Below are 25,640 nucleotides of genomic sequence, written 5' to 3' on the forward strand. Positions count from 1 at the left end.
GTGGGCAGAAAGAATAATTGTAGGAGGAGGAATTTAGGTTCAGGAGGAGAGAGAATAAGGAAAAAAAGAACAGGAGATGCCTGGGGCCAGGCAGCCGCCAGCCAGCAGACACAGGAAGCAGGAAAGTAGGACATACGGAATGAAAGAAAGGTAAAAAGCCCAGAGACAAAATGTAGATGAAGAGAAGAGGGTTAAATTAAGTTATAAGAGCTGCTTAGAAATGAGCATAAGCTAAGGCCAAACATGCATAACTAAGAAGTAGTCTCGGTGTCATGATTTGGGGGCTGGCGGTCCAAGAAAGCCTGCCAAACAGAACTAAAATGAAAAAGGAAAATCAGCAAAGCTGCCAAGATAGTCCATAGCAGGCATGTCCAAGGAAGGTGAGTTAAGCAATAATAAAGTTAATGTAAGTGTTTCTATGGCCAGGTCACATCTACAGAAGACAATAGTGAGCTAGAAGCTCCCCGACATCCTTGTTTTCTCTCACTCTCCTCACACATGAAATAGAACAGTGTGTACTTCATATGATCCCACAACAGTTTAATGAGTACTCCATGTAAAGCACTTAGAGTATATGTATGCCATGCTCTAGAAACACAGTAAATGAGCTAAATGGCAAGAACCCATTTCAAACCTCCAGGCTCTATCTCCCTAATCCAAACAAATGGAGAACTAAACAAATAGTAACTAGCTTCATTATTTCTGTTTCATGTCACCAAGCAAATCACTGATACTATGACTTGCCCTTAGAGAAAGCAAGTTCTGGTAATAATGGTTACCAGCGTGTGCACTTGAGTTAGCAAAATCTGCGCTGGTTCTGATTCTGGCTCTAGCAATCAGAATTGTTCTGCTGCATTGGAATCCATACCATACAGGGCTTTGGAATCAGCTGGCTCAAGGTAGAATGTCAATTCTGAAAACTGACTTGATTGATAGGTAATATACTAATATACCTCGTGGGAAATCTGAGTGGCAAAGAGTATGTCTGCAATGTGTCATCTTAAGTATTCCTTCTTATCGTAAATCAGTACTTAGCTCTCATTCATTTGCCATTCACTCCAGATATATCCACATGGCTATTTCTGTGGTCTTATTAATATGAGTCAATTGCAGAGAGAGTAGTCTATTCTTTACATACTAAAAATGGGTTTTCCACACTGCATCTTACTGCACTCTAGATGTCTTCTTGGGTGACTAGTTTTCCATTTACATGCAATACTTTCTATCTTATTGACCAGTTTCTGGAGGAACTGAGAAACTTTAGAAGATTTCCAAAGTTACTGTTCTATAGTTTTGGAGTGCATTATAAAATGCTTCGTGTGTAGGGAAGGGGTGAGTATTCTAGTTTCATTTCTGATTCAAAATAACACCAAACTAAACATTAAATAGCTGAATTTATTTATTTGTGGTATCTATTTCAAGACAGGGTCTCATTACGTAACTCTGGCTGTTCTGGAACTCATTCTGTAGACTAGGCTGACCTTGAATTTACAGAGATCCACACGTCTCCTCTCTGGCTTCCAAATTCTGGGATTAAAGGTGTGTGCCATTATGTCTGGCTAATAGTTGGATTTATTATTGATGCAGGAAGGATGACTATATACAGGAGAATAGATTTTGGATTAATATCTACTGACATCTTGGCATGGCAGCACAGGCTTCTAATACCAACTGCTGGGAGACAGAGGCAGGTGAATCTCTGTGAGGTCAGCCTGGTCTACATAGGGAGTTCTAGGCCAGCTAGGGTTACATGATGAGATCCTGTTCCAAATAAAGAAAGAGAGAGAGGAGAGGAGAAAAGTGGAAAGTAACAAAGAAAGATAATTGATCTCTACCTCTAGTCTCCACATACATATGTATTGTGCATTCATACCTGGCATACATGTGCACATACACACACAAGCGAAAGCTGGTGGTATATCTCAGTGATAGAGTACTTGCCTAGCATGTGCAAGGCCCTGGGTTCAGTATTTAGGGACACACACACACACACACACACACACACACACACACACAGAGAGAGAGAGAGAGAGAGAGAGAGAGCAGAATAGTAATAGTTCCCTCTCCCATAGGGCAAAAATCAAATTTTCTAAGCACTTGTATGGGTCCTCAGAGCTCAGACAGGCTCTAGACAAATCTAGCTATTAGTGTCATGCTGGTCCCTTCTGGCTGTACACAGCACATACTGTACTAGGCACAGGTTGTCTGGACATTATACCTGCTTTCTATTGTGTGGCCTTTCATTCAGAAAAAAGAAGGAAGAGACTCTGCAGCCCTGCGGGAGCAATTTGGAGCGACAAACACATACTGAGAAATGGGCACTGAAATCAAATGGCGGGCAAAGACATGATAACTCTCCCGGGTGGCTCAGCTTTTTAATGCCTGATACAATCTCTTGTAATTTAGCCAGAAGGGGCAAAAGGTGTCAAACCAGCTTGATACTCTCAAAAGTGATACTTACTTGTTTATTTCCTTTTTTGTGACCTTTGGATCCTCTACCAGTCTGTTCTTTTCCATGCCTTTAGCAAGAGGGAGAAAAGTGACCATGAGAACACATGAATCCTAATTTCCATCTTTACTTGATTAACTTACTCATCTCAAAGAAGAAGTTTAGGCTTGTACATTTAGATGACCCTCTCTATTACCCCTACTGTAAACCTCTATTCCTGTAATTTCTATGTTGTACTGAATTATTTTATGTTCCTTGTCTTCCAGCGCAAAAATTCTTTTTAGTCGAGCAGGGCATTTGTTACACATTTGATGAACTAGAGTTATAGCTGATTTCAAGTATGTAAAGTTGATTCATACCTCTTACCTTAACAGGAGATTTCAATAGCTGAGCATTTTCCTATAGGTACCTTGTCTGACCCTAGCACAAACCAACCCATTCAAGTACATACCCCTTTCCTGGCCCACCGACAGAAACCACTTGCATGCCAAAGGATCCTCGACTTCTTGAAGATCTGCTGCCAGCCCACTGGCCCACCACCATCCCAGCAATTTCCAGTTTTCCTCCTTGGGGTGGGATTGGATGGAGACCTGGGAATTGAAGAACAGCAGTGGTGAACAGCAAGTGCAAGATAGGGCGAGAGGTGGAACAAAAGCGCTATACAATCTCCCTGTTCTTCTCATCCCCGTTTCTCTGCTAAGATTGTGATGATAACAAGGAGTGTAAGGTCAGAGAAGGGGATTGTAGATCTTTCTACATAGCCACTTTAATAACTAGTGTGTAGGTGATTGATTTTTTTCAACTGCTATGTAGTAGGAATTTGTTTAGAAAAATGTTTTTTGCTGGCCCCAGATATTTTTTCCATTTTTAAAAATTCAGAATTTCCATACATGTATATGTGTTTTCATCAACCCCACCTCAGTCCACTTTAAATTGTTCACTTTCCACTGTAAATTGTCACCTTCTTTAAAACAACCTACTCAGTGCTGCCAGTATGTGCATGGGCGTAGGGTCAGCTACTGGAGCATGGGTGGCCTCTAAAGGGCCCCCTGACCCTGAAGAAAACTGACTCTTGCTTCTCCAATAGCTACTCAGCTGGATGGACTTCATGGCCTCTTTAGTCAAGGCCACTTAGGCTACTGACACTCTGTGTCAAAAATCAACAATAAAAATAACAATGACTTGAGAGTTCTGGTAAGGTCTTTTAGCACATGGAAAGAAAGTAAAGGTTAAGAACACTTTATGCATTTAGCCCGTTGTTCTAGTTTCATTTCTGTTGCTGTGATAAAATAGCCTGACAAAAGGCAATTGTGGGAGAAAGAGTACATTTTTGCTCATAGTTCCATCATAGCAGAGAAATCAAAATGGCAAGAACTTCAAGCAGCCAGTCACATCAATCTGAAGTCAAGAGCAGAGAGAATGCATGCATGCATGATTAGCACTTAGGGAGTTACTCTCATGGAGTCCAGGGCCCCAAACCAGGGAATGGTGCTGCCCAGTTTCCGGCTGGATCTTCCCCATGCCAATTAAGGTAACCAAGACAATTATCCACAAACATACCCATAGGTCAATCAACGTAATCTAGACAGTTCTACATTAAGACTCTCTTCCCAGTTGATTCTAGGTTGTATTAGGGTGACATTTAAAACTAACCATCATATATGCTGGGTGCTGGTGGTGCAGGCCTTTAATCCCAGCACTCTGGAGGTAGAGGCAGGCGGATCTCTATGAGTTCAAAGCTAGCCTGGCCTACAAAGTGAATTCAGTTTGGATAGCCAGAACTGTTACACAGTGAAACCTTTCTCAAAAAGGAAAATAAACAAAAACGCAACCAAAAAAACACATCACAACCTTTGTATGGAAGTGAGATTCTGGCTAGGTGGTGGTGGTGCATGCCTTTAATCCCAGCACTCGGAGGCAGAGGCAGGTGGATCTCTGTGAGTCCAAGGCCAGCCTGGTCTACAAGAGCTAGTTCCAGGACAGGCTCCAAAGCTACAGAGAAATCCTGTCTCGAAAAACAAAAGAAAAGAAAAAAAAAAAAGAAAAAAGAAAAAAAAAGAAAGTGAGATTCTAAGGGTTTACTACTTTGTTTGTTTGTCTTTGTTTTGAGACAGGGTTTCTCTATGTAGCCCTAGCTATTCTGGAACTTGCTCCATAGATCAGGCTCACCTCAAACTCAGAGATCCACCTGCCTCTGCCTCCCAAGTGCTGGGATTAAAGGCATGTAACCACCACCACCCAGCTGCACTTAGTGATTTTATCATGTCCTTTCAGAAAGACAGGAAACAATTAGGAGGCTTCTGTGATCCATTAGCAGTTTAGGTGCTGGTAAGAATTTCCCAAGAACTTGGCCTTAATCAAGGCATCTTTTAGAATCACACAACACAGCCAACACACACACAACAAAAATCAGAGATCAGTTAAGTCAGCTTAAAGGGATAGAATGGTTGGCTTCTTGGTCTATAAGACTTGACTACATAGGGGCCTGACTTCCATACTGTTCATGTAAGCCCACTCTTGAGCTAAATATAACTGCTGAGTTTTGTGACCCTAAAAGACTAAGTCCAGCTTCTAGCTTTATTGTTTTAAATAGAGGTGCAACACACAATACACATGTTCAACCGCAAAGATACACTGACCTGATGATAGATTCTTGATATTTCATGTTAAAATACTCCTACTGAGAGATCCTGCTTCAGAGCTGGGGATGCATGCAGTTCAGAGGTAAAATGCCTGCCCATTATGTTTAAAGTCCTGGGTTTGATCCCAGACACCACACCTACACAAAACTGTGTTTCACCAGAAGCAGGTTGTTTAATATACCAAGATTTCAGCTGCCTGAAGCATGCTTGTCTATTCCTTATTAGGCAGAAGCTTGGGAGTCACAATAATTTATACATACATGTATGTACTTGTTTTCTCTATTAAAACATAATTCTTTGGAGTGTGTGGATTATGAAAATATTTTCCATGCTTTTGGACCTAGGGTAGGCAATGTATCAGGTCTACCCCTAGAGTGATTACAGCTACCTCAAGCTACTGTCGTCTTCCAGGACTGACACATACTTCCAATGCTTTTCCCAGAAACACCTTCCTGCAACTGCCCATAAGGAGTGGATGAACTAACAGCAACCGTGAAGATCCAGTTCATATGAGTTATAGCGATCAAAATAATGAAATGATAAGTAACTCATCAATTTTGTATCAGTCCAGACCGCATGCGTTTGGATGATGTGAATCAAATCACTGAGAACCAACCACCTCCATTGAGAATGGTCTTGAATTTCAATAGACTTTCTTCCCCAGGATACATGGAGAGTTACATTTCAAACTATTATACCACAGCATGGAATTCAAACAAGGTAAGACATATATTGTACTCTTGAGTCTGTAGCTGGCAGGGAACTAAATGGTTTATTGTGAAATAAATTAGATGACACCTCATTCTTAAGTACTGACCTGCAAAGCCCCGACTCCTTGCTTGAGGGGGAGGTGGAAATGAGCCCATGGCTCTGGAATAAAGAGAAACAGGGTAGAGGGAGGGCACCATGGGAGGCACAAATGTAGGTGACGGAAGTAGAGCAGAAGGTGGTGGATGATTCATGTTGACGCCTTCAAGGATACTCTGCCTCATCTTTTCCACCTTGCTTGCCAGGTCAGCCTTCAAACGCAGAAGAGAATTGTTAGTGTTCTGAGCTTGCCCCGTATTTTCATGCACAGTACTGAGCACTCTAGGCACATTCATATAATGTTTTTCCCATTGTGGGAATTTAGCCCCTAGTGAAATGCTTCTAGACTCCAGCCTCAGGAAACTCATTTGGTATCAAAGTTCCCACTCTTCACAAGATTCTACAATACCAGAAGATTAGTTCTGGTCAGTAGTTTGTGAGGAACATTATCTATGGGGATTACAACAAACAGAACAATAAGGACATCAGGAAATGGTTGATTGCATGGCCAACAATTGCCTAGGTTATTCTTTTATAAGGGGGAGGTAACAAAATCAGGTAACAGAGAAAAGAAAAAAAACCAGACACATATAGGGCCTTTTAACCTCTCCCATATTCATCCTTTGCTCTGATGAGGGTATGTGTTGTAGAATGTTATTTTAAGATGTGTTACATTCAGCTGGGTGGTGGTGATGCATGCCTTTAATCCCAGCACTTGGGAGGCAGAGACAGGTGGAGCTCTGTGAGTTCGAAGCCAGCCTGGTCTACAAGAGCTAGTTCCAGGACAGGCCCCAAAGCTACAGAGAAACCATGTCTTGAAAAACAACAATAACAACAACAAAAAAAGCAAAAAAGATGTGTTACATTCATTTATGCTGTGGAATATTTGTTCAATGCTGCAAAGATGTGTTATGTTCTTTTATGTTACATTTGTTTGACTCCGTGAAGCTGTATTACTTTGCCTGTCTAAATCACATGATTGATCTAATAAAGAGCTGAACAGCTCATAGCTAGGCAGGAGAGAGAAATAGGTGAAAGAGAACAAATAGGAGAAATCTGGGCTTGAAGAAAGGGTTATTGAGGGATGAGAAAAGGAGGAGAGGACGGTGCCAGGGACCAGCCACCTAGCCCTGCAGCCAGCCACAAAGTAAGAAGGAAAGAAAGATATAATGAATAAAGAAAGGCAAAAAGCCCAGAGACAAAATGTAATTAAAGAGAAATGGAATAATTTAAGTTAGAAAAGTTAGCTAGAAACAAGCCAAGCTAAGGCCAAGCATTCATGGGTAAAATTAAGTCTCTGCGTATTTATTTGGGAGTTGGGTGTCAGGCCCCCAAAGAGAAAAAAAAAAACCAACTATAAGTATGCGCATATACCAAGTCCCAGAGGTTGGTAAACTTCTGGAAAGGGTAAGTAACTCAATACTTTAGACTTTGTGGGCCTCTCTGTGTCTGTCACAACTACTCTTCTGTGCCATTCTAGCACAACAGAAGACACAGAAATGTAAAGGAATGAATGTGAATGTGGCCATGTTCCGACCAAATGTTATTTACAAAGGACAGGGGGCAGAATAGGAGTAGTCTGCTGACTCTGCTGCTCTAGTCCCTCAGCTCACTCCACACTAAGCAGATAAAATACTGAGTAAGGTTTCCTTTCCCTTGCTTTTTTTCTACCTTTCCCAAGGTTATATTGTAAAACCTACTCTATCATCTACTTACTTCTCTCTTCTATTTATAACCCCTCCCCCACCAAAAATCACTTAGAAAAGTTACTTGCAGCATTTTTAAATAAGGGAAAATGAAATTTCAAATAGTTCCAGGAAGGGCATATAGTATTTGTGGAAATTCTGTGGAGAAGAAATACTCTCAGTAAGAAAAAAGTCATGAAAACTTTAAGCTTGGGGATAAAAACAACTTTCCAATGCATGATTTTGCAATAGACATGTATTAGGTTATAGGCTTTGGGGACCTCCCTGCATGCTCCTTGCCCCCTGCATGCCTATGATTCATCCTGGTACAGATCAGGGGTGTGTACTCTACCTGGCCATCACAGAGTTCAACCAGGGACACTCGCTCTCGGCCCGCTTTAATGAGCTTGCTCTGGAACAGCTTGCCATCAAAGTAAATCCAGGGGCAGCAGTGCTCCCAAGGGACTGGCTGGCCACATGCGTCATTAGCAAACAGAGCTGTGTCGACCCCACTCATGAACAGGGCAGCAAGCTGAATCCCTCGAGCATCCAGTTTCTCAATCTGAAACCATCACAGAGAAAAGAATTAAGAAATAAGAGGGAAAAAGAGAAATGAAAAACTTTGTCTAAAAGAATCTAAAATCTATGGCCTCATATGGTTGGTTGAAGTTAAAATGCAGACGCCCTAAAATATCGTACAAGATTATCTTCAGTTCTGGAGGGTGGCTCAGAGGTCCTGAGTTCAATTTCCAGCAACCACATGGTGACTCTAAAATGAGATTTGGTGCCCTCTTCTGGCCTGTAAGCATCCATGCAGGAAGAACATGGTATACATAATAATTAAATAAATCTTTTTGAAAAAAGATTATCTTCAGGCTATGTTTATAAGGTATATATGTGGGCCGGAAGGTGGAGGCACACGCCTTTGATCCCAGCACTTGGAAGGCAGATACAGGTGAATCCCTGTGAGTTTGAGGCCAGCCTGGTCTACCAGAGCTGTTCCAGGACAGCTAGGACACAGGGAACCCCCCACCAAAATAAGGTATATATGAATCATAAATAATGTAATAGTTAAAACTTGGGTCCTATCCTAGAATATTGTGTATATACAAATAATAAAAAGTCTACAAAAATTTCAAATTTGAAATATGCCTGGTCATTTCTGTGCATTTCAGACAAGGGATACTTAACCTAGATTATCATTGGTAACATTTTTATTATTGTTGTTGTTTATTTGTTATAATGTCATATTAACTCTTCCAGCTAAATTAGAACATGTTGGACTGCCAGGATGGTTCAGTGGTTAAACATACTTGCTGCCAAGACTGAGTTTGATCCCCAGGACCCACATGGTAGGAGAGAACTAACTTGTTCAAGTTGTTCTTTGATCTCCACACACACTTCATGGCACACATGCACCCCTCTGCACTGTACTTCCAAATAGATAAAAATAAATGTAAGATAATTCTTGTTGGTCAGGCAGTGGTGGTGAACACTTTTAATCCCAGCACTTGGGAGGCAGAGGCAGGCGGATCTCTGTGAGTTCGAGGCCAGCCTGATCTACAAGAGCTAGTTCCAGAACAGGCTTCAAAGCCAACAGAGAAACCCTGTCTCGAAAAACCAAAAAAAATTGTTTAATAATGATTCATTTAATTATTTATCTATTTTAAATAACATAAGTATAAAAAAGTAAAAAATTATCTTACTCTGAAGGTCAGGCTGGCTCACAGTCACAGTAATCCTCCTGCCTCAGTTTCCTAAGTACTGGGATTACAGTCATGAGTTGATATATATGGCACCTTTCAGGAGTCATTTCAGTGCATAAATAGCTTTTATGTCCACCCTTCCTTGAAATGATTTAGAACAGCGATTCTCAACCTTCCTAGTGCTGTGACCCTTTAAAGTTCCTCCTGTGGCAGTGACCTCCAACTATAAAATTATTTCATTGATACTTCATAATTATAATTTTGTTACTATTATGAATTGTAATATAAATATCTTAAATGCAGGGCATCTGATATGTGCCCCCAAAGGGGTCACAACCCACAGGTTGAGAACCTCTGGTTTAGAGGATATTCATTATGTTGCCCATCAAAGTTGAAAATTTCAAAAAGTGAAAACCAAAAGAATATTCATTACTGATGATAGTACAATGAAATAAACGGGAAATCATATAAATGTTGAGGAACATACATTGCAACTAAGTAATATATCAAGAACTCTGAAGATGTTCACATTTGCCAGCTCAGAGGATCTACATTTAAGAATCAGTTCTAGCAAGGTGATGGTGCACAGATTCAGGAGGCTGAGGCAGGAGGGCTGCTGCAAGTTCAAGGTCAGCCTGGATCGACCTTATCTTAAACCAACCAACCAGCCAACCAACCAACCAACCAAACAAACAAACAAACAAAAAAGAACCTCTGTCACAGGGTAGAGTTCAGCTATAGTCCCAGCAAATCAAAAGGCTGAGGGGATAGGATCATCTGAACCTAGGAGTTGGAGTTCAGCCTAGGTAACACAGCAAGTTCCATTTCAGAAGCAAAATGTTCCAAAATCTGAAGCACTTTTGAGAGCTGACATAATGTCAAAATTGGAAGATTCGATACCTAGTCTCACGTGACAGATTGCAGTCAAAATACAGGTACACTAAAACTGCTGTATAGGATTACAGACTATATTCTAAGGAAGTGCACAATGTCAATAAAGCTCTATGCATAAACATGCCATTATCACAGCACATATAAAGGAAAACTGGAAATAATCTAAACAGTTAACATTATAATAATTAAATGATACATCATATGATAAAAAATTACTAGATTTTTAACACAAAGGAAATATGCACTATGATAAGTTAAAAAAGAAAGTACAATACACTTGTCTCTCAGTATTCTTGGGAGATTAGTTTCAGGACCCCTTGAAGATAATTCAATCTATGAGTGCTCAAGTCCCTTATGGAAAATGGTATGCTTGTATATAGCCTACACAATCTTTCTATATGCTAAATTAGCTCTAGATTACTTTATTAAGAACAGATTTCATATTGTATTGTTTAGTGAATAATGACAAGAAGTAAAGTTAAGAGGAATCATTTGGAGATTTAAAGATTTATTTTTTATTTTTCATTTATTTGGTTTTTCGAGACATGGTTTCTCCGTAGCTTTGGAGTCTCTTGTAGACCAGGCTGGCCTTGAACGCACAGAGATCAGCCTGCTTCTGCCTCCTTGAGTGCTGGGATAAAGACGTGTGCCCCCACTTCCTAGATTATATTTTATTTTATGACTATGAGTGTTTTGCCTGTATGTACACATGTGTGCCACTTGTTTGAAGCACCCTTGGAAGCTAGAAAAGGTCCGTGGACTTCCTAGAACTGGAATTATAGATGGTTGTGAGTTGTGGGTGTTAGGAGCCAAACCTGGGTTCTCTGCAAGAGAAATAAGTGCTTAGAGTCTTCTCTCTAGACCCATCATTTCTTTTCGGAGATAAGATTTTTCTGTGTAACAGTCCTGGCTATCCTGGAACTCTGTAGACTAGGCTAGCCTCAAACTCAGAAATCTGTCTGCCTCTGCCTTCCAAGTGCTTGGATTAAAGGTATGTGCCTCCACCACATTCTATGTAGAGATCAACCTGACCTTGAACTCATGGATGATCCTCTAGCCTCTGCTGTCTAAATACTGGGATTATAGAGGTGTAGGAGGTCCTTCTGTTTATGTGTTGCATTAATTGGTTAGTTAATAAAGAAACTGCTGCGCCTGATAGGGCAGAACTTAGGTAGGTGGGGAGACAGAACTGAATTCTGGGAGGAAGAGAGCAGAGAGAGAAAGAGCCACCATGGAGATGCCAGGTGAAACATGCTGCATCTTTCCCGGTAAACCATGACCTCGTGGTGATAAACAGATTATTAGAAATGGGTTAAATCAAGATGTGAGAGTTAGCCAATAAGAGGCTAGAGCTAATGGCCAAGCAGTGTTTCAATTAATACAGTTTCTGTGTGATTATTTTGGGTATAAACTAGCTGGGTGGGAAAAACAAGGGGCCCCGCTCCCTACAACAGATTGGCGCCCATGGTGTGGGATTGTTCTGTGACTTTTGCCTTCATTATAGGATTGTGCCATAGGATTATACCAGCCAACGGGTATAATCTTGAAAAATATTTTTGATGTATAGTTGACTTACTTTTTGTATGAAAAAAGCTGACAATTTATAAACAATATTCTAAATGGTTAGGACAAGCATACAAAAAGACTGCAAGATTTGATCATCAGCACACCCCCATTCTGCAAAATCAAAGAAAGATAACATCAAAAATTGATTATAGTATGGAGCTGGAGAGATGTCTCCATAGCTAAGGGCACTTGTTGTTTTATAGAGGACCCAGGTTCAATTCCCAGCACCTACAGAGTAGCTCACAATCATTTGTAACTCTGGTTCTACGGAACTCAATAATCTCTTCTGACTTCTGTGAGCACTACACATGCACACAGTGCACAAATATTCACACAGGCAAAACATCAATACCCATAAAAAATAAGCAAGTTAAAACTAATCGTAGTGGCTATTTAAGGCTGGCATGTCAGATGACTTGATAGAAAAGTTGATGTGTTTAAAGTCCCCTTCTGGGTGTGATGTGGCATGAAGAGTTGCTCTAGGATCCAGAAATATATTTGCTATTAAAGGAATCATTCATTGTCTTAGGTTGTTGCATCTCTCCTCAGCTGACCTAACTTAAATTATGATTTTGCAAGTCTTTCTCTCCTTGTTTCTGGTGTTTGTGATTGAACCCAAAGCCTTTTGCTTATTAGCCAGGTATTATACCACTGAGCTGCAGCCTGACTTCAAGTCTATTTAATTGTTTTGTTTGAAATCACCACCTACTCCAGGCTGGTCTCAAACTCTTTACCTTCTTGCCTCAGCTTTTTTATGTGTTTTGTTTTTGTTTTTGTTTTTGTTTTTTTGAGACAGGGTTTCTCTGCGTAACCATCCTGGCTGTTCTGGCATATGCTTTGTAGGCCAGGCTGGTTTAAGACTCAGAAATCTGCCTGCTCTGCCTCCCAAATGCTGGAATTAAAGGTGTATGCCACCACTGCTTGGCCCTGCTTTTAAGCATGTACCACCCTACTTAGGTTGTCTTCCCCCATTCAGAAGGCATCCCCCTCTTCTTCCTGCTCTAATATTGAAGTGCTAAACTATCTGTGCTCTGTGCTGGTTAGGTTCCTCCCCCCGCCCCCAGACAGGGTTTCTCTGTGTATCTTTGTCTGTCCTGGAACTTACTCTGTATACCAGGCTGGCCTCAAACTCACAGAGATTTCCCTACCTCTGCCTCCCTAAATGCTGGTATTAAAGGCGTGCGCCACCACAGCCCAGCTTAGGCTTTTATTTGTTTTGTTTTGTCAGCTTGGTACACACTAGAGTCATCTGAGAAGAATTAACTTCAATTAAGAGGGGAGTCTTAGGGCATTTTCTTGATTAATGATTGATGCATAAGCAAGCCATGAGCGCAAGCCAGTAAGTAGCACTGCCTAGCCTCTGCTTCAGCAGCTGCCTCCAGGTTCCTGCCTTGAGTTCCGCCCTGGCTTCCCTCAGTGATGTACTATAAGTATAAGCTGAAATAAATCCTTTCCTGCCCCAAGTTGGCATCGATCACTTATAACAATGCATACATTCTGCAAACTAGGATACTCTCCTCCCTACTCAGCTAGAGGAGAAGCTGGAATTATAATAGGTGCATGCTACCATATCTGGTTTAATTTCACAAGCCTTATTGGATTTGATCAACTTTATCCTAGTGGTACTGGGGGTACTGGAGTGATTAAATAGGAGAAAACAAGTTGAACATCAAATCATCTCTCACTGTGCATACAATGTGACCTTCATTCAGGCTCGTGCTACCCTGACTTCACAGCCATGACAGACTGGACCCTCAAACTGAGCTAGAACAAATGTTTCCCTCAATCAGTTGGCTGATTTATTTTCTTAAATTATTATTTTATTACTTTAAAAAGATACCAATCCAAATTCCCACTTCCTCCCAAGAAACCTGGCTTTATAGATTTCTTTTATGCTCTATCTGCATGTACTACTTTATGCCATAAGAGGGCAGCAGATCCCACTAGAGATGTGGTGAGCCACTATGTGGTTGCAGGGAATTGAACTCAGGACCTCTGGAAGAGCAGCCAGTGCTCCTAATGTCTGAGCCATCTCTCCAGCACGGGAGCATGGAATATTTAAAATATACAAATATACAAAAGACTGTTCTGTTTTACATACATTATTTTACACATTATCCTTACAGTTCCATGAGTTAGAGAGAGAGAGAGAGAGAGAGAGAGAGAGAGAGAGAGAGAGAGAGAGTTAGAAACTTAAGTAACCTAGACAGTATTACACAGACAGGAGGTAATAATGCTAAGACTGAAGCACAAGGCAACCTATATTTGGTCTACCTACTATAACACTATCTTCTATTGCTTTCAGTTCTTGGTATTGGGGCAGAGACCAGTAATGAGATGGTTCAATAGGTAGAGGAACTTGAACACAGTTCAAGATCACATGAATTTGATCCCTGGATCTTCCAAAGTGGCAGGAGAGGACTGAGAGCTGCCATGTGACCCCTACATGTATACTGTAGTACATGCACGCCTATACTCACACACTAAATAAACAAATAAATACAAATTAAATAGTAGGAAGTAGACATTTACTCAATAACAAGTAGGGACACTAAGGTAAGTCCCTGCAACATACTTTCTAAGTGACAGAAACCTTACCATGGTTTCCAAACCCTGCAAAATCTCTATCTTTTCTGTGTCTTCTCATTCATCATTATGGGTGGGGTAATATAGCAGCATCTCTTCGTCTCATTAATAAAAGTATCTATTTGGCTAAGGGAAATATAACATTTACCTATAGAGTTATTCTTTTCCCTAGCTCCAAAAGAAAAAGATGTAAAGTTGAAGTATGAGCTTTTGAAAGAAAAGACACACACCTAAAATCTCAGCACTTGGGAAGTAGAAGCAAAAGGATCAGGAGTGCAAGGTCATACGGTCATCTTTACTTACATAGAGTGTTTAGGCCCACCCTAAGACCCTGATTCAAAAAAAAAGGAAAAACTTAAAAAACAGAAAAAATTAAATGAAGGTGGAATAAATTACCTTGAGTTCTTGAAGCTGATCTGGTTCATAAAGCTGGGTAGACACAGCCTGTGCAAGGAAGGTGTCAAGTTCATGACGATGCAGGATTCGGCCACCAGGCCACTGAACCATGTATCTAGACACAAAAACATATCATTTGATCACAATTGCCATTTATGTCAATACACTTATTAAGAACCTAAAATGGTGGCAAGCATTTTAAGCTCACACCGGTAATCCTTTTATTTAGGAGAAAAAGGCAGAAGGCTAGAGTTCCAGGATAGCCTAGGCTTCATAGCAAGACACTATCAAAAACACCACCAGCAAGGACTGGAGATGTAGCTCAGTAATAAAGAGCTTGCTTGGTATGCAGAAGGCTCTGGAATCAATTCCCCAAACTGTAAAACAAACGCACAAACATGCACACACAAAACCCCCACAAACTTATCAGGAACCAAACTCTGGGCTAATTTATAATTATTCCAAATCTGAGTGGTAGAGGAGATAGGCATGAACAGCACTGACAGTACAGTGCGTTACTACAAAAAACAAACACAAAAACAAAAACAAAACTACATGGGGTTCTATGAGAACACAGAAGAAAGAGTCCCAGTTGTCAAAGAAGTCACCCTGAAAAACTCAGTAGGAGCAGAGTTTCAAGGGAATCCTCTAGTTATCGAGACACAAGATAGGAAGGAATAGGATGCTCCAAGATCTTCTAGGGAAGTATATTATGGAGGCATGATTTGGCAAGATGCACCTGGCTTGATATTGCTGAATGATAGTGGTTGAAATTATAAAGTAGGCCACATCATAGTCTCCAAATAAGATTATAAAATGTGCATCTTTGTCCCCAAATTGTAGGAAGACATTTAAGGATTATTAGCAGGAGAGTGATGATGACATGCATATCAGTTGAGAGGTGACTGAAGGGACTAAACAATGTGTCAGTGGAAATGAAGTTGTTTGGGGATAAAGCTAAGAGCTATCAGTGTATAACTCCACAAGGTTTGGTCAGGAATTTTTTGGCACAGTGCTAGGGATGGAATTCAGGACTACATGCATGTTAGACAAATGCTTTGGTTACTTCCAACCCTTGGACACAGACTTACGAACTCTGGCTTGTGAAGATGACTGGATGTCATGGTACCATTTTTAAAGCTAGGATCTGTAGGGCGGGGTGGTGGTGCATGCCTTTAATCCCAGTATTCAGGATGCAGAGGCAGGTGGATGTCTGAGCTGGAGGCCAGGCCAGATTACAATGCAAGCTCCAGGACAGCCAGGGCTACATGGAGAAACCTGGTCTCGATAAAACCAAAATAATAAATAAATAAGAAATCTACAAATTAGATACCTATTCATGAGTATTTAAATTAATTGTCCACAAACTGAATGTGTCTTACAGATACAGTGTCTTATAGATACTGAGTATATAGAGATAAAACAGAGCTGCAAATATATCTGTATAATATGTACTTAGTTCCATGAAGGCCCACATAACAATGAACAAGCATAACTTCTAAAGTAGTGCAAGACTTTGGAAACTTGCCATTTAAAGCAAAGGGTGACTGGAACAACACATGGGATGTATTCCTGGGGACTCTAGCCCAATTACTACAGCCACAACCTGGCATGGAATCTAGAAACCTCTCTGAGCTACTGTCCTATGGGAAAAACAAAAACAAACCAAAATGAACAAACAGTATAAGCATCCAGACCACAAATATTTTTTCTTCAAGCTCACAGTAGTATTCCTTTGAATTTCACAATGATTCTGGAGTGGCAGGAAAGACAACTAATCCTGTGACTTCTTTTAGCAACTCAGGATATGTAGGCGGGGACTCTGCACCCCACAAACTTCCCTTTGCCTAGAGTACTTTCTACCCTCTTTCCTGCTCACACTTTGTTCACTTGGGAAATTGTATTCATACTTTATAACCTATTTTATACTTTCTGATACTATATAATTTACCACATAATTCATAGCTTGTATCTTTCATTGTGTTCTTTTTACTAATACTTTTTTGTCTTGAAGGTTATTTTTATAATTTCTTGATTTAGCTTTATTTAAGCTTCTATTTTTAAGCCTTTTATTCTACTTTGTTGGCAAATGTAAAGGAAAAAGGAAGAAAAGGAACAACAAGTTCATTTATACTGGGAGATTTCAAATATTACCATCAAGCTATGACATGAAAAGTATAAATAAAAGACATTTAAAATTACAGACTGTGTGATTAGCAGAATGAAGTATAAATGCTTTCCTCTCCTGATTTTCCAAGACAATTTAGTCAAGTACCTATGTGAGTTACCAGGAGGTCTAGGGCCTTGTGTGCTCTTGATGATCTTGGTTTACAATTCTTCAATTATTACGTACATTAGGTGCTTGGCATAGAGTGGGCATTCACAAATATTTATTGGAAGAATAATGTATCAACAAGTCATGCTAAAACAAATGACAAACAAAAAGCAAAACAATCAACAACAAATCCTTAACCAAAAGAAAGCTTCCAAAGTAGAATTCTTTGAATTACATACATCTTGAATGTTAAAAAAGAAAAATGACCTGAAGGAGTCAAGTGTGAGAGAGGCAAGCTCATAGAAAGGGCGAGATCCTGCAGATTGTTCTCAGTGCTGACTAAATGTACCTGGAGAATCAAAGAGGTCTCCACAGAGGAAGAATTAACTTCCTTTATTAGGGGTTAGAGCTTTTTCTTGGTTTGATTCATACTGCAGTGCTAATCTCAAATCTCTCTCTAGCCTTAGTATAAAGTACAGCATCGTAGGTGCTCAATAAATATTTGCTGGACAAATAAATCACTGTCAGCATAGGCTAAACTTCATTTTTGAATCACTGTTGCTATTCAACTAGTGTTGAATAAATTAAGAGATACAGTGTAGGGACTAATAAATCAATGGAGTGCAAGGATCAGAAACAGGATAACAGAAACAGGATAATAATTATTATTTATTAAATTTACCAATATTTAAGGCTGTTCATCATGTGCTATTTTCCAAACCGTATGATTCCACTGAAGACTTTCTCTGGTAAAACCGTATCATGGGGATTAGAGAGTTGGCTCAGTGGTAAAGAGCCCTTATTGCTCTTGTGGAGGACTTGATTTGGTTGCCAGCACTCACATGGTGGCTAACAACCATCTGTACTTCCAGTTGCAAATGATTCAATGCCTTCTTTTACCATTGTGGGCATTGCATGTATGTAGTGCACAGACATACATGTAGGCAAAATACTCATACACAAAAATAAAATAAAAATAGATAAAAATTAAAAATAATAAATCCTATATTATGATTTTATTTCCCAAGGAACTTTTTCGTTTTCAGTGACAAGACAGCATCTTTACTATAATATAACTATACACAATACACATAGGTATTATATATTCTACTATAGTTTATATAGTAAACTATAATTTATTCATATATAGTAAATTCCTGTGATATTGTAGATACATTGATAGGACCTTCATTTGTATAGAATATAGTGACAAAGAATACATACTTTGGAAGCTCACATGCATGTAAAAGCACTCAGCATTAGTACATAGCACAGTATGCAATTCTTTTTATTTGATGAAACTTTTTAAAGATTCTAAATTCTCAAACATATATACAAAGATTTCTTACTAGCCTATTAATTTTATGTTTCTTTGCCAAGTCAATAACATACTAACTTAAATAACTGAGAGTCCTTTCTTTTACATCACTTCTACTTTTTGTTGAGACAGGGTTTCTCTGAGTATCCCTGGCTGTCCTAGATCTCAAACTGTAGATGAGCCTAGTCTCGAACTTGAAGACAGGCCTGCCTTTGCCTCCCGATTGCTGGGATTAAAGCTAGGTGTCATCACCGCTGACACATCACTTCTACTTTTAATTTTAAGTAACATTAACAAATTTGTTCTGATTCCAAACTTTCAAGTTCAGTCTAATTCAGAAAAATGTAAAAAGTTGGGACCAAGTGGTAGAACACTGAATGACATTATATTTTTTTTTTTTGAGACAAGGTTTCTCTGTGTAGCCCTGGCTGTCCTAGAACTCACTCTGTAGACCAGGCTGGATCAAACTCACAGAGATCTGCCTGCCTCTGCCTCCTGGGTACTGAGATTAAAGGTGTGCACCACTACTACCCAGCCAGAATGCCATCTTTAAAATTAATTTTTATAGTCCACAAATTTTCCATCTACTTATGTCTCTTTGTTTTTTTTTTCATGAACATTTAGCATAATTATTCTTTGAAGTGTTGGAGGTTGAACCCAGGTCCTTGCATGCATGCATTCTATAATTGACCAGCCCCTCAATATAATGGTTTTAAGGTTGGTTCATGACGTGGTCTGTTATCAGTAGTTTGACTTAATTGCTACATAATTTTTATTTATGGACATACCTCAGTACGTTTATCCACTTACCAGTTCATAGATTATTAGGTTCTTTGAGCTTTTTGGCTATTATGATTAATACTTCCATTAATATTCAAGTCTTTCTGTGGGCATATCTTTTCAGTGCTCTTGGAGTGATAGCTAGGAGTGAAATGAATGAGTCATCTGATATATACATGTTTAATCTATTGAGAAAATAATAAATTTGGGGCTGAAGAGATGGCTCAGTGGTTAAGAATGTTTGTGGCTCTTCCAGAGGACCCAAGTTCAGTTCCTATCACCTACATCAGGTAGTTCACAACCACCTGTAACTCCAGCTCCAGGAGATGATGCCCTCTTCTGGCCTCCACCATAGGATCTGCAAACACATGACATATAACTCATACAGACAGACAAAAACACGCACGCGCTCACACACACACACACACACACACTCACACACACACACACACACACAATTTTGAAAAAAAAACCTTAAGAGAATGGAAACCGGATGGTAATGTACCTCACTGGTAAAGCATTTCCTACTGTGTGCAAAGCCATGTTTTTTTAATTTGTTTTAAACAACAACTTTTCATTTAAAATAAGAAAACGGCAAATTAGCCTCCAAAATAGTATACCTCCTGCAGTTTTTCAACATTTTTAAATATTTGTTATGGTCTTTTAAATTATAAGCATTCTGACTGAATGAAGTAGGATCTATTATTATCACCTTTTTTCAACAAGCTGCTTGAAGTCTTAGGAGTACTAAAGCAAGAGACAGAAACAAAAGAACTATAAATACAGAAGGGAAAGTCAAGTTGTCCCTGTTTTCAGGGGTATGATTTCATACTTAAAACATCCTTGAGAATCCATCAGATCTGAAAAACAATTTTAGCAAAGTGACAGAATATGAAAATCAGCATTTAAAAAATCAGATTTCCTATATACTGATGAAAAATTAACTTGTAGAGAAAAAAATAAAAAATAATTTAGCTTAAAATAACCTCAAAAACAAAACAAAACCACAGCTAATAATGAATCTAACTGATCAGTGGTACTCAAATTTCCTAATGCTGTGACCCATTAATTCGTTTTCTCATATTGTGGTGACCCCAACCATGAGATTATTTTCAATGCTACTTCATAGCTGTAATTTTGCTGTTATAAATCATAATGAAAATACATGATATGCAGGATATCTAATATGTGATCCCCACAGGGGTCATGACTCACAGGTTGAGAACCACTGGAATAGATGAAAGGACCCTACGGTGGAAATTATAACACCCCAAAGAAAGATGACAAGAGATGTCTTCCCTGTTCATGGATGAGGTAATATTGTTCAGGTTGCTGTACTAATGAAATTCATCTACAGATTCAATGCAATCCCCCATCAAAATACCAACACTTCTTTTTAAAGAATTAGAAAATAATCCTCAAAATTATATGGAAGCAGAAATGACCCCAAATAGAAAAAAAAGTACTTCTAAAGTTATCATAACACCCAATTTCAAATTATACTAAAGAGCCATAGTTAATAACAAAAGCCATGGTATTGGCACAAAACAGGCATGTATAGCAAAGGGGTGGAAATAGAGAACCATATGTGTACTTCAAATTGTCAGAAATTTGAAATCTGGCGAAGGTGGTAAGAACACCACTTGGTAAGAACATTACACTTGAAGCCAGAGTCATTTTAACAAATGGTACTTAGAAAACTAGGTAACCCCATGTAGAAGCATGAAACTGGCTCACTCTTATTCTATATAAAACTTTAATCAAAATGGATCAAAGGTTTTAACATAAAACTGAAACTTCTAAACGACATGTGGAAAACAGGAGAAACACTTCAAGATGCTGGCATAGGGGACAATTTTCTGAACAGGAAGCCGACAGCCCAGTGAAACAGCAGTACAGATGATAGGAGTGCATCAAAGCAAAGGAGAGGAGACAATGTGCATGTTCACATTCACAGCAACTATGTCCACAGATCAAATTCTGGAGTCAGTTTAGGTACCAACCAATGTGCTATTTATACAGTGTAGTAGGAGTCAGCCTGGACGAATAAAATTCTGTCATTTGCAGGAAAAATGATGAACAGGAGGTTATAATATGAATTTGTTTGGGTCTGGTATTTACTTTATGGGTAGATTTTAATTAGTACTTTGAGTCCTTGCTATATATTTGTTCAGAATTTACATTTCTTCTTGTCAATTTTATCTCTCACTTAATTTGTTGGCATATTATTCCCACACTTTCTTTAGTTATGTCCCTTTATCATTCTTAATTTTAGTTATTTGATACTTTCCTTTTTGTTTCTTGACCAATAGTTATTTTGTGTGTGTGTGTGTGTGTGTGTGTGTGTGTGTGTGTTTTTAGTCAGGGCAGGGTTATCACAAGAGAGAGTATTGGGAATACGACCAAAATACAGCATGCATGAAAATAACAATGAGGCCCCTTACGTAAATTAATATATCCTACTAAAATACCCTAACCAAATTGTGTAACATTTAACGTTATTCTTTTTGTATCCTTATTTCATTTATAGCTAATACAGATTTCCCAGTTTCCTTCTTTCTGAGTCTTTGGATTTACCCAGTTTGCAGTTCTAGGGAGATTCAGGACCTCACACATGTCAGTAATTGCATTAGTGCTGAAGTCTACCCTTGCTCCACTGCTTCTGATGGACGGATGAATGGACAGATGGATGGATGGCAGTTTCCTACCAAGTTCAGGCTGTTCTCCTTCCTTAGCTGCCCACACAGCCAGGACTAGCAATGTGCTGAGTCTTATTTTTTTTCAAGACAGGGTTTCTCTGTAGCTTTGGAACCTGTCCTCGAACTAGTTCTTGTAGACCAGGCTGACCTCTAACTCACAGAGATCTGCCTGCCTCTGCCTTCAGAGTGCTGGGATTATAGGCGTGCGCCACCACCACCTGGCCTGAGTTTCAATTTTGGCTTTTTTCCTAGTTTAATATACAGAATCAGGCTATTGGTTTGAGGTTTTTTTCTTTTGTACTAAATGCACATATAGCTAGATATTTATAAGCACCGTTTTAGGCGTGCCTTATAAACTATTGTGATGCCATTTTGTTCTTATTCATCTCTATTTTCTAATTTCCTTTGTGGTTTCTTCTTTGACTCATTATGTAGAAATGTGCAGTTCAATTTTCACATACTTGTGACTATTTTCAAACTTCCTTTCATGAATTATTTCTAATTTGTGGTTGTCACAGATCATATTTTAAAAAAACTGTAATTCTTTTACATTCATCATGTCTTGCTCTGTGATCTAACATATTGTCTAATATGTAGAATGTTCTGTGTACACATGAAAAGGATGTATACTCTGGTAGTGTTGGGTGGGGTGTTCTATAGATGACTGCAGGAATGGTTTATTGTATAGTTCAGAACTTTTATGTTTAAATTTCTGTAGTTGTTCTTTACCCATTTTGGAAAAAGAGAGACTACACTCTGTATTGGATTATCTTGTATGGGAACTGGGGACTGAACTCAGAGCCACGGGTGTGCTAAGCATGTGCACTATGGTATAGCTACAACCAAGTTCAATTGTTATTGCTAAATTGTACATTTACATTTTTCTTTTCATTGTTCCTTTCCGAGACAGGGTTTCTTTTCTCTGTGTAGCCCTGGCTGTCCTGGAATTCACTCTGTAGTCCAGGCTGGACTACACAGTTCTCTTGAACTCACAGAGATCTACCTGCCTCTGCCTCCTGAGTGCTAGGATTAAAGGTGTGAGCCACAACTGCCTGCTTTAAATTTTATGTTTGTTTACATGTGTGTGTATATCTACCTGTGTGAGTGTGTGCCACACGGGTGCGGGTACCCTGAGAGGTTAGAAGAGGGTGTTGGATCCCCTGGAACTAAAGTTACAGGTGGACATAAGACTAAACTCAAGATTCTCTGAAAGAACAGCCAGTGCTCTTAATTGCCGAGCCATCTCTCCAAACCCATGTCTATTTAATATCCACTTGTACTCTGAGCTGCCACATGGGTCCTGGAACTCAAACTTGACTTCTCTAGAAATGCTGCTAGTGAACCTAATTTCTCAATCATCTCTCTGGTCCTCACTTGTGCTTTGTAATCCAAAGTGTGCCTCCCCTCAACAGCATATAGTTGCATTTTGTTTCTTTACTTAATATAATTTCTGCATTTTGGTTGGATTTCTCATTTAAATGCAAATTTACTGTTATTATTGATATAGTAATATATCCACATTTCTATGTCTCCCTCTCCCATAGCTCCTCCTGTGTCCTCTCCCACTCCCTCTAAATTATTAACCTCTTCTGTAATTATTATTGTCACAGGTATATGTATGTGTTTAGGGATGACCATTTGGAATTGGATGACCTGTCAGGGGGTTTAATCCTTGATTTTCCTTCTCTTGGCACCCATTAATAGCCTGCAGCTCTTCATCTAGGGTTGAAGCCTTGTAACATTTCCCCCATCAATGTTGACATGCTAGCTGGTATTGTAATTGTACAGGTTCTTGTTTTGGTGACTTTAGTGTTGAGATTCCATGGGTGCAGCTTTCCTGCCAAATATATACAATATAATCTTATGGCAGTCATTCTGTTCTTCTGGCTTTTACAATCTCTCTACCCTGTCTTCTGTAATGTTCCCTGAACCTTAGGTGAAGTATTTGTGTTGTAGACATGTCAGTGGGAATGGGCACCCTATGGTTGGTTGTTTGGGCAGTTTGATCTTTTGTGGTTTTCTATAATGGTCCCCATCTGCTGCAAAAAGAAGCTTCTCTGATGAGAGACAAGAGCTACAGTTGTCTGTGGATACAAAGATCAGTATTAAAATGAGTTTTCTAGAAATATTACTTGTGGCTTGCCTTTACAAACCAAATTTTCACTCAATCTGTAACCCAGTTAATAATATGCTTTGAAACCAAATAGAATTATGTACTCATTTTGCTTATATTCTCTGTACATAGCCTGACTCAAATTAACTGAACTTTAAGAAAAACAACGTAATCGATCTTATTATGTTTTAGACTCCTCAATGTAGCATATTTTCTATTATTTTTGTGACCTATTCATGGCCCTTACTCAGAACAATGTATGCTTGTGTAAGATGTGATGGTTAGGCCTAAGATCATTTGTGTAGATCACAAGGTATTGAAATCAACACCACCCCACCAAAAAAGAAATGTTGAAAACAACATGTGGGTATAAATCGACAATATCTGTTTAGCTTTTTTTTTTTAAATTTATTTATTGTGTACACAGTGTTCAGCCTTCATGTATGCCTGCAGGCCAGAAGAGGGCAGCAGATCTCATTACAGATGGTTGTGAGCCACCATGTGGTTGCTGGGAATTGAACTCAGGACCTCTGGAAGAGCAGTTAGTGCTCTTAACCTCTGAGCCATCTCTCCAACCCCCTGTTTAGCTTTTTGTATTGTTCTGAGTCAACAGGGAGAGCACAACAATTTCCTTCTTGTGAGACTCCTATAAAAGATTAAGACAGCTGGGTGGTGGTGGCACACACCTTTAATCCCAGCACTTGGGAGGCAGAGGCAGGTGGATCTCTGTGAGTTCGAGGCCAGCCTGGTATACATAGTGAGTTCCAGGACTGCTAGAGAAACCCTGTCTTGAAAAACCAAAAAAAAAAAAAAAACCAAAAAAAAAAACAGAAAAGAAAAAAGATTAAGACAAGTAACTTCTGTGTTCTTCAATAATAGAGGGGACAACTTTTGTTTAAGAGACCAGATCAAAAGAGATCAGAACTCTTCGGAACAAGTCAGACCCACTTTGGATAAAAGAGTTAGTTTCTCTTCTTTCACTTTATGGGACACTGTCTCTGACAGGTATTTAGAATGCGGTTAGAGATTCTCTGCATTCCATGTCCTCAGCAGCTACAGGTGGCTGGCTAGGTTTAGAGCACCAGGCACGAATTCTCTTCTATTAGGTGGTTGCTGGATACCCACACGACAAAGGTGCCATGACCTCACCCTTGGGCATATCTTGCTGTGTGTGAGTCATTGTGATTCACAGACTTTCTAGCAGTGCCAAGTATTGCTTTTCTCCCTTTGCAGATTGCAGAGCTCCATGTGATACTATAAACGCTAGTCCTCAGGGAGGAGACTTTCGGGTTACTTCCAACTCAACTCCTCCAAGGCTTGTGTATAGACTATGGGTGGCGTTATATAAGTCAAGGTTCGCTAGAGCAGTGGTTCTCAACCTGTGGGTCGCGATGTCTCTAGGGGTTGAATGACCCTTTTACAGGGGTCACCAGAAAACATAGGTATTTACATCATGATTCATAACAGTAGCAAAATTAGTTATGAAGTAGCAACAAAAATAACTTTCTGTGTTTGTTTTTCAAGACAAGGTTTCTGTGTAGCCTTGGCTATCCTGGAACGTGCGCTGTAGACCAGGCTGGCCTCGAACTAACAGAGATCTGCCTGCCTCTGCTTCCTGAGTGCTAACAAAAGTAATTTTATGGTTGGGGGCCATCACACCATCAGGAACTGAACTAACATTTTAGAGGAATTGAGCCTATAGAATGAATATATATATATACACA

The 25,640-nt window shown here is 39.4% G+C and overlaps 1 protein-coding gene across 2 annotated transcripts in view; it reads right to left on the minus strand.

Annotated features, from left to right (window-relative positions):
* Positions 1 to 25,640, minus strand: part of Fam120c (family with sequence similarity 120 member C) — a 131,067-nt gene that overhangs the window by 6,570 nt on the left and 98,857 nt on the right. The window contains exons 11-15 of one of the 2 annotated variants that reach the window (XM_048441606.3): positions 14,732 to 14,846; positions 7,936 to 8,145; positions 5,909 to 6,110; positions 2,901 to 3,039; positions 2,462 to 2,519 (exon numbers count right to left, since the gene is read on the minus strand). In XM_048441606.3, coding sequence (XP_048297563.1) covers positions 2,462 to 2,519; positions 2,901 to 3,039; positions 5,909 to 6,110; positions 7,936 to 8,145; positions 14,732 to 14,846 — 724 coding nt within the window. The remainder of the gene's footprint in view (positions 1 to 2,461; positions 2,520 to 2,900; positions 3,040 to 5,908; positions 6,111 to 7,935; positions 8,146 to 14,731; positions 14,847 to 25,640) is intronic. The other variant, XM_048441609.3, reaches the window with a different exon arrangement.

Source organism: Myodes glareolus, chromosome X, assembly GCF_982192425.1.
Source record: "Myodes glareolus chromosome X, mMyoGla1.1, whole genome shotgun sequence".
NCBI lineage: Eukaryota > Metazoa > Chordata > Mammalia > Rodentia > Cricetidae > Myodes > Myodes glareolus.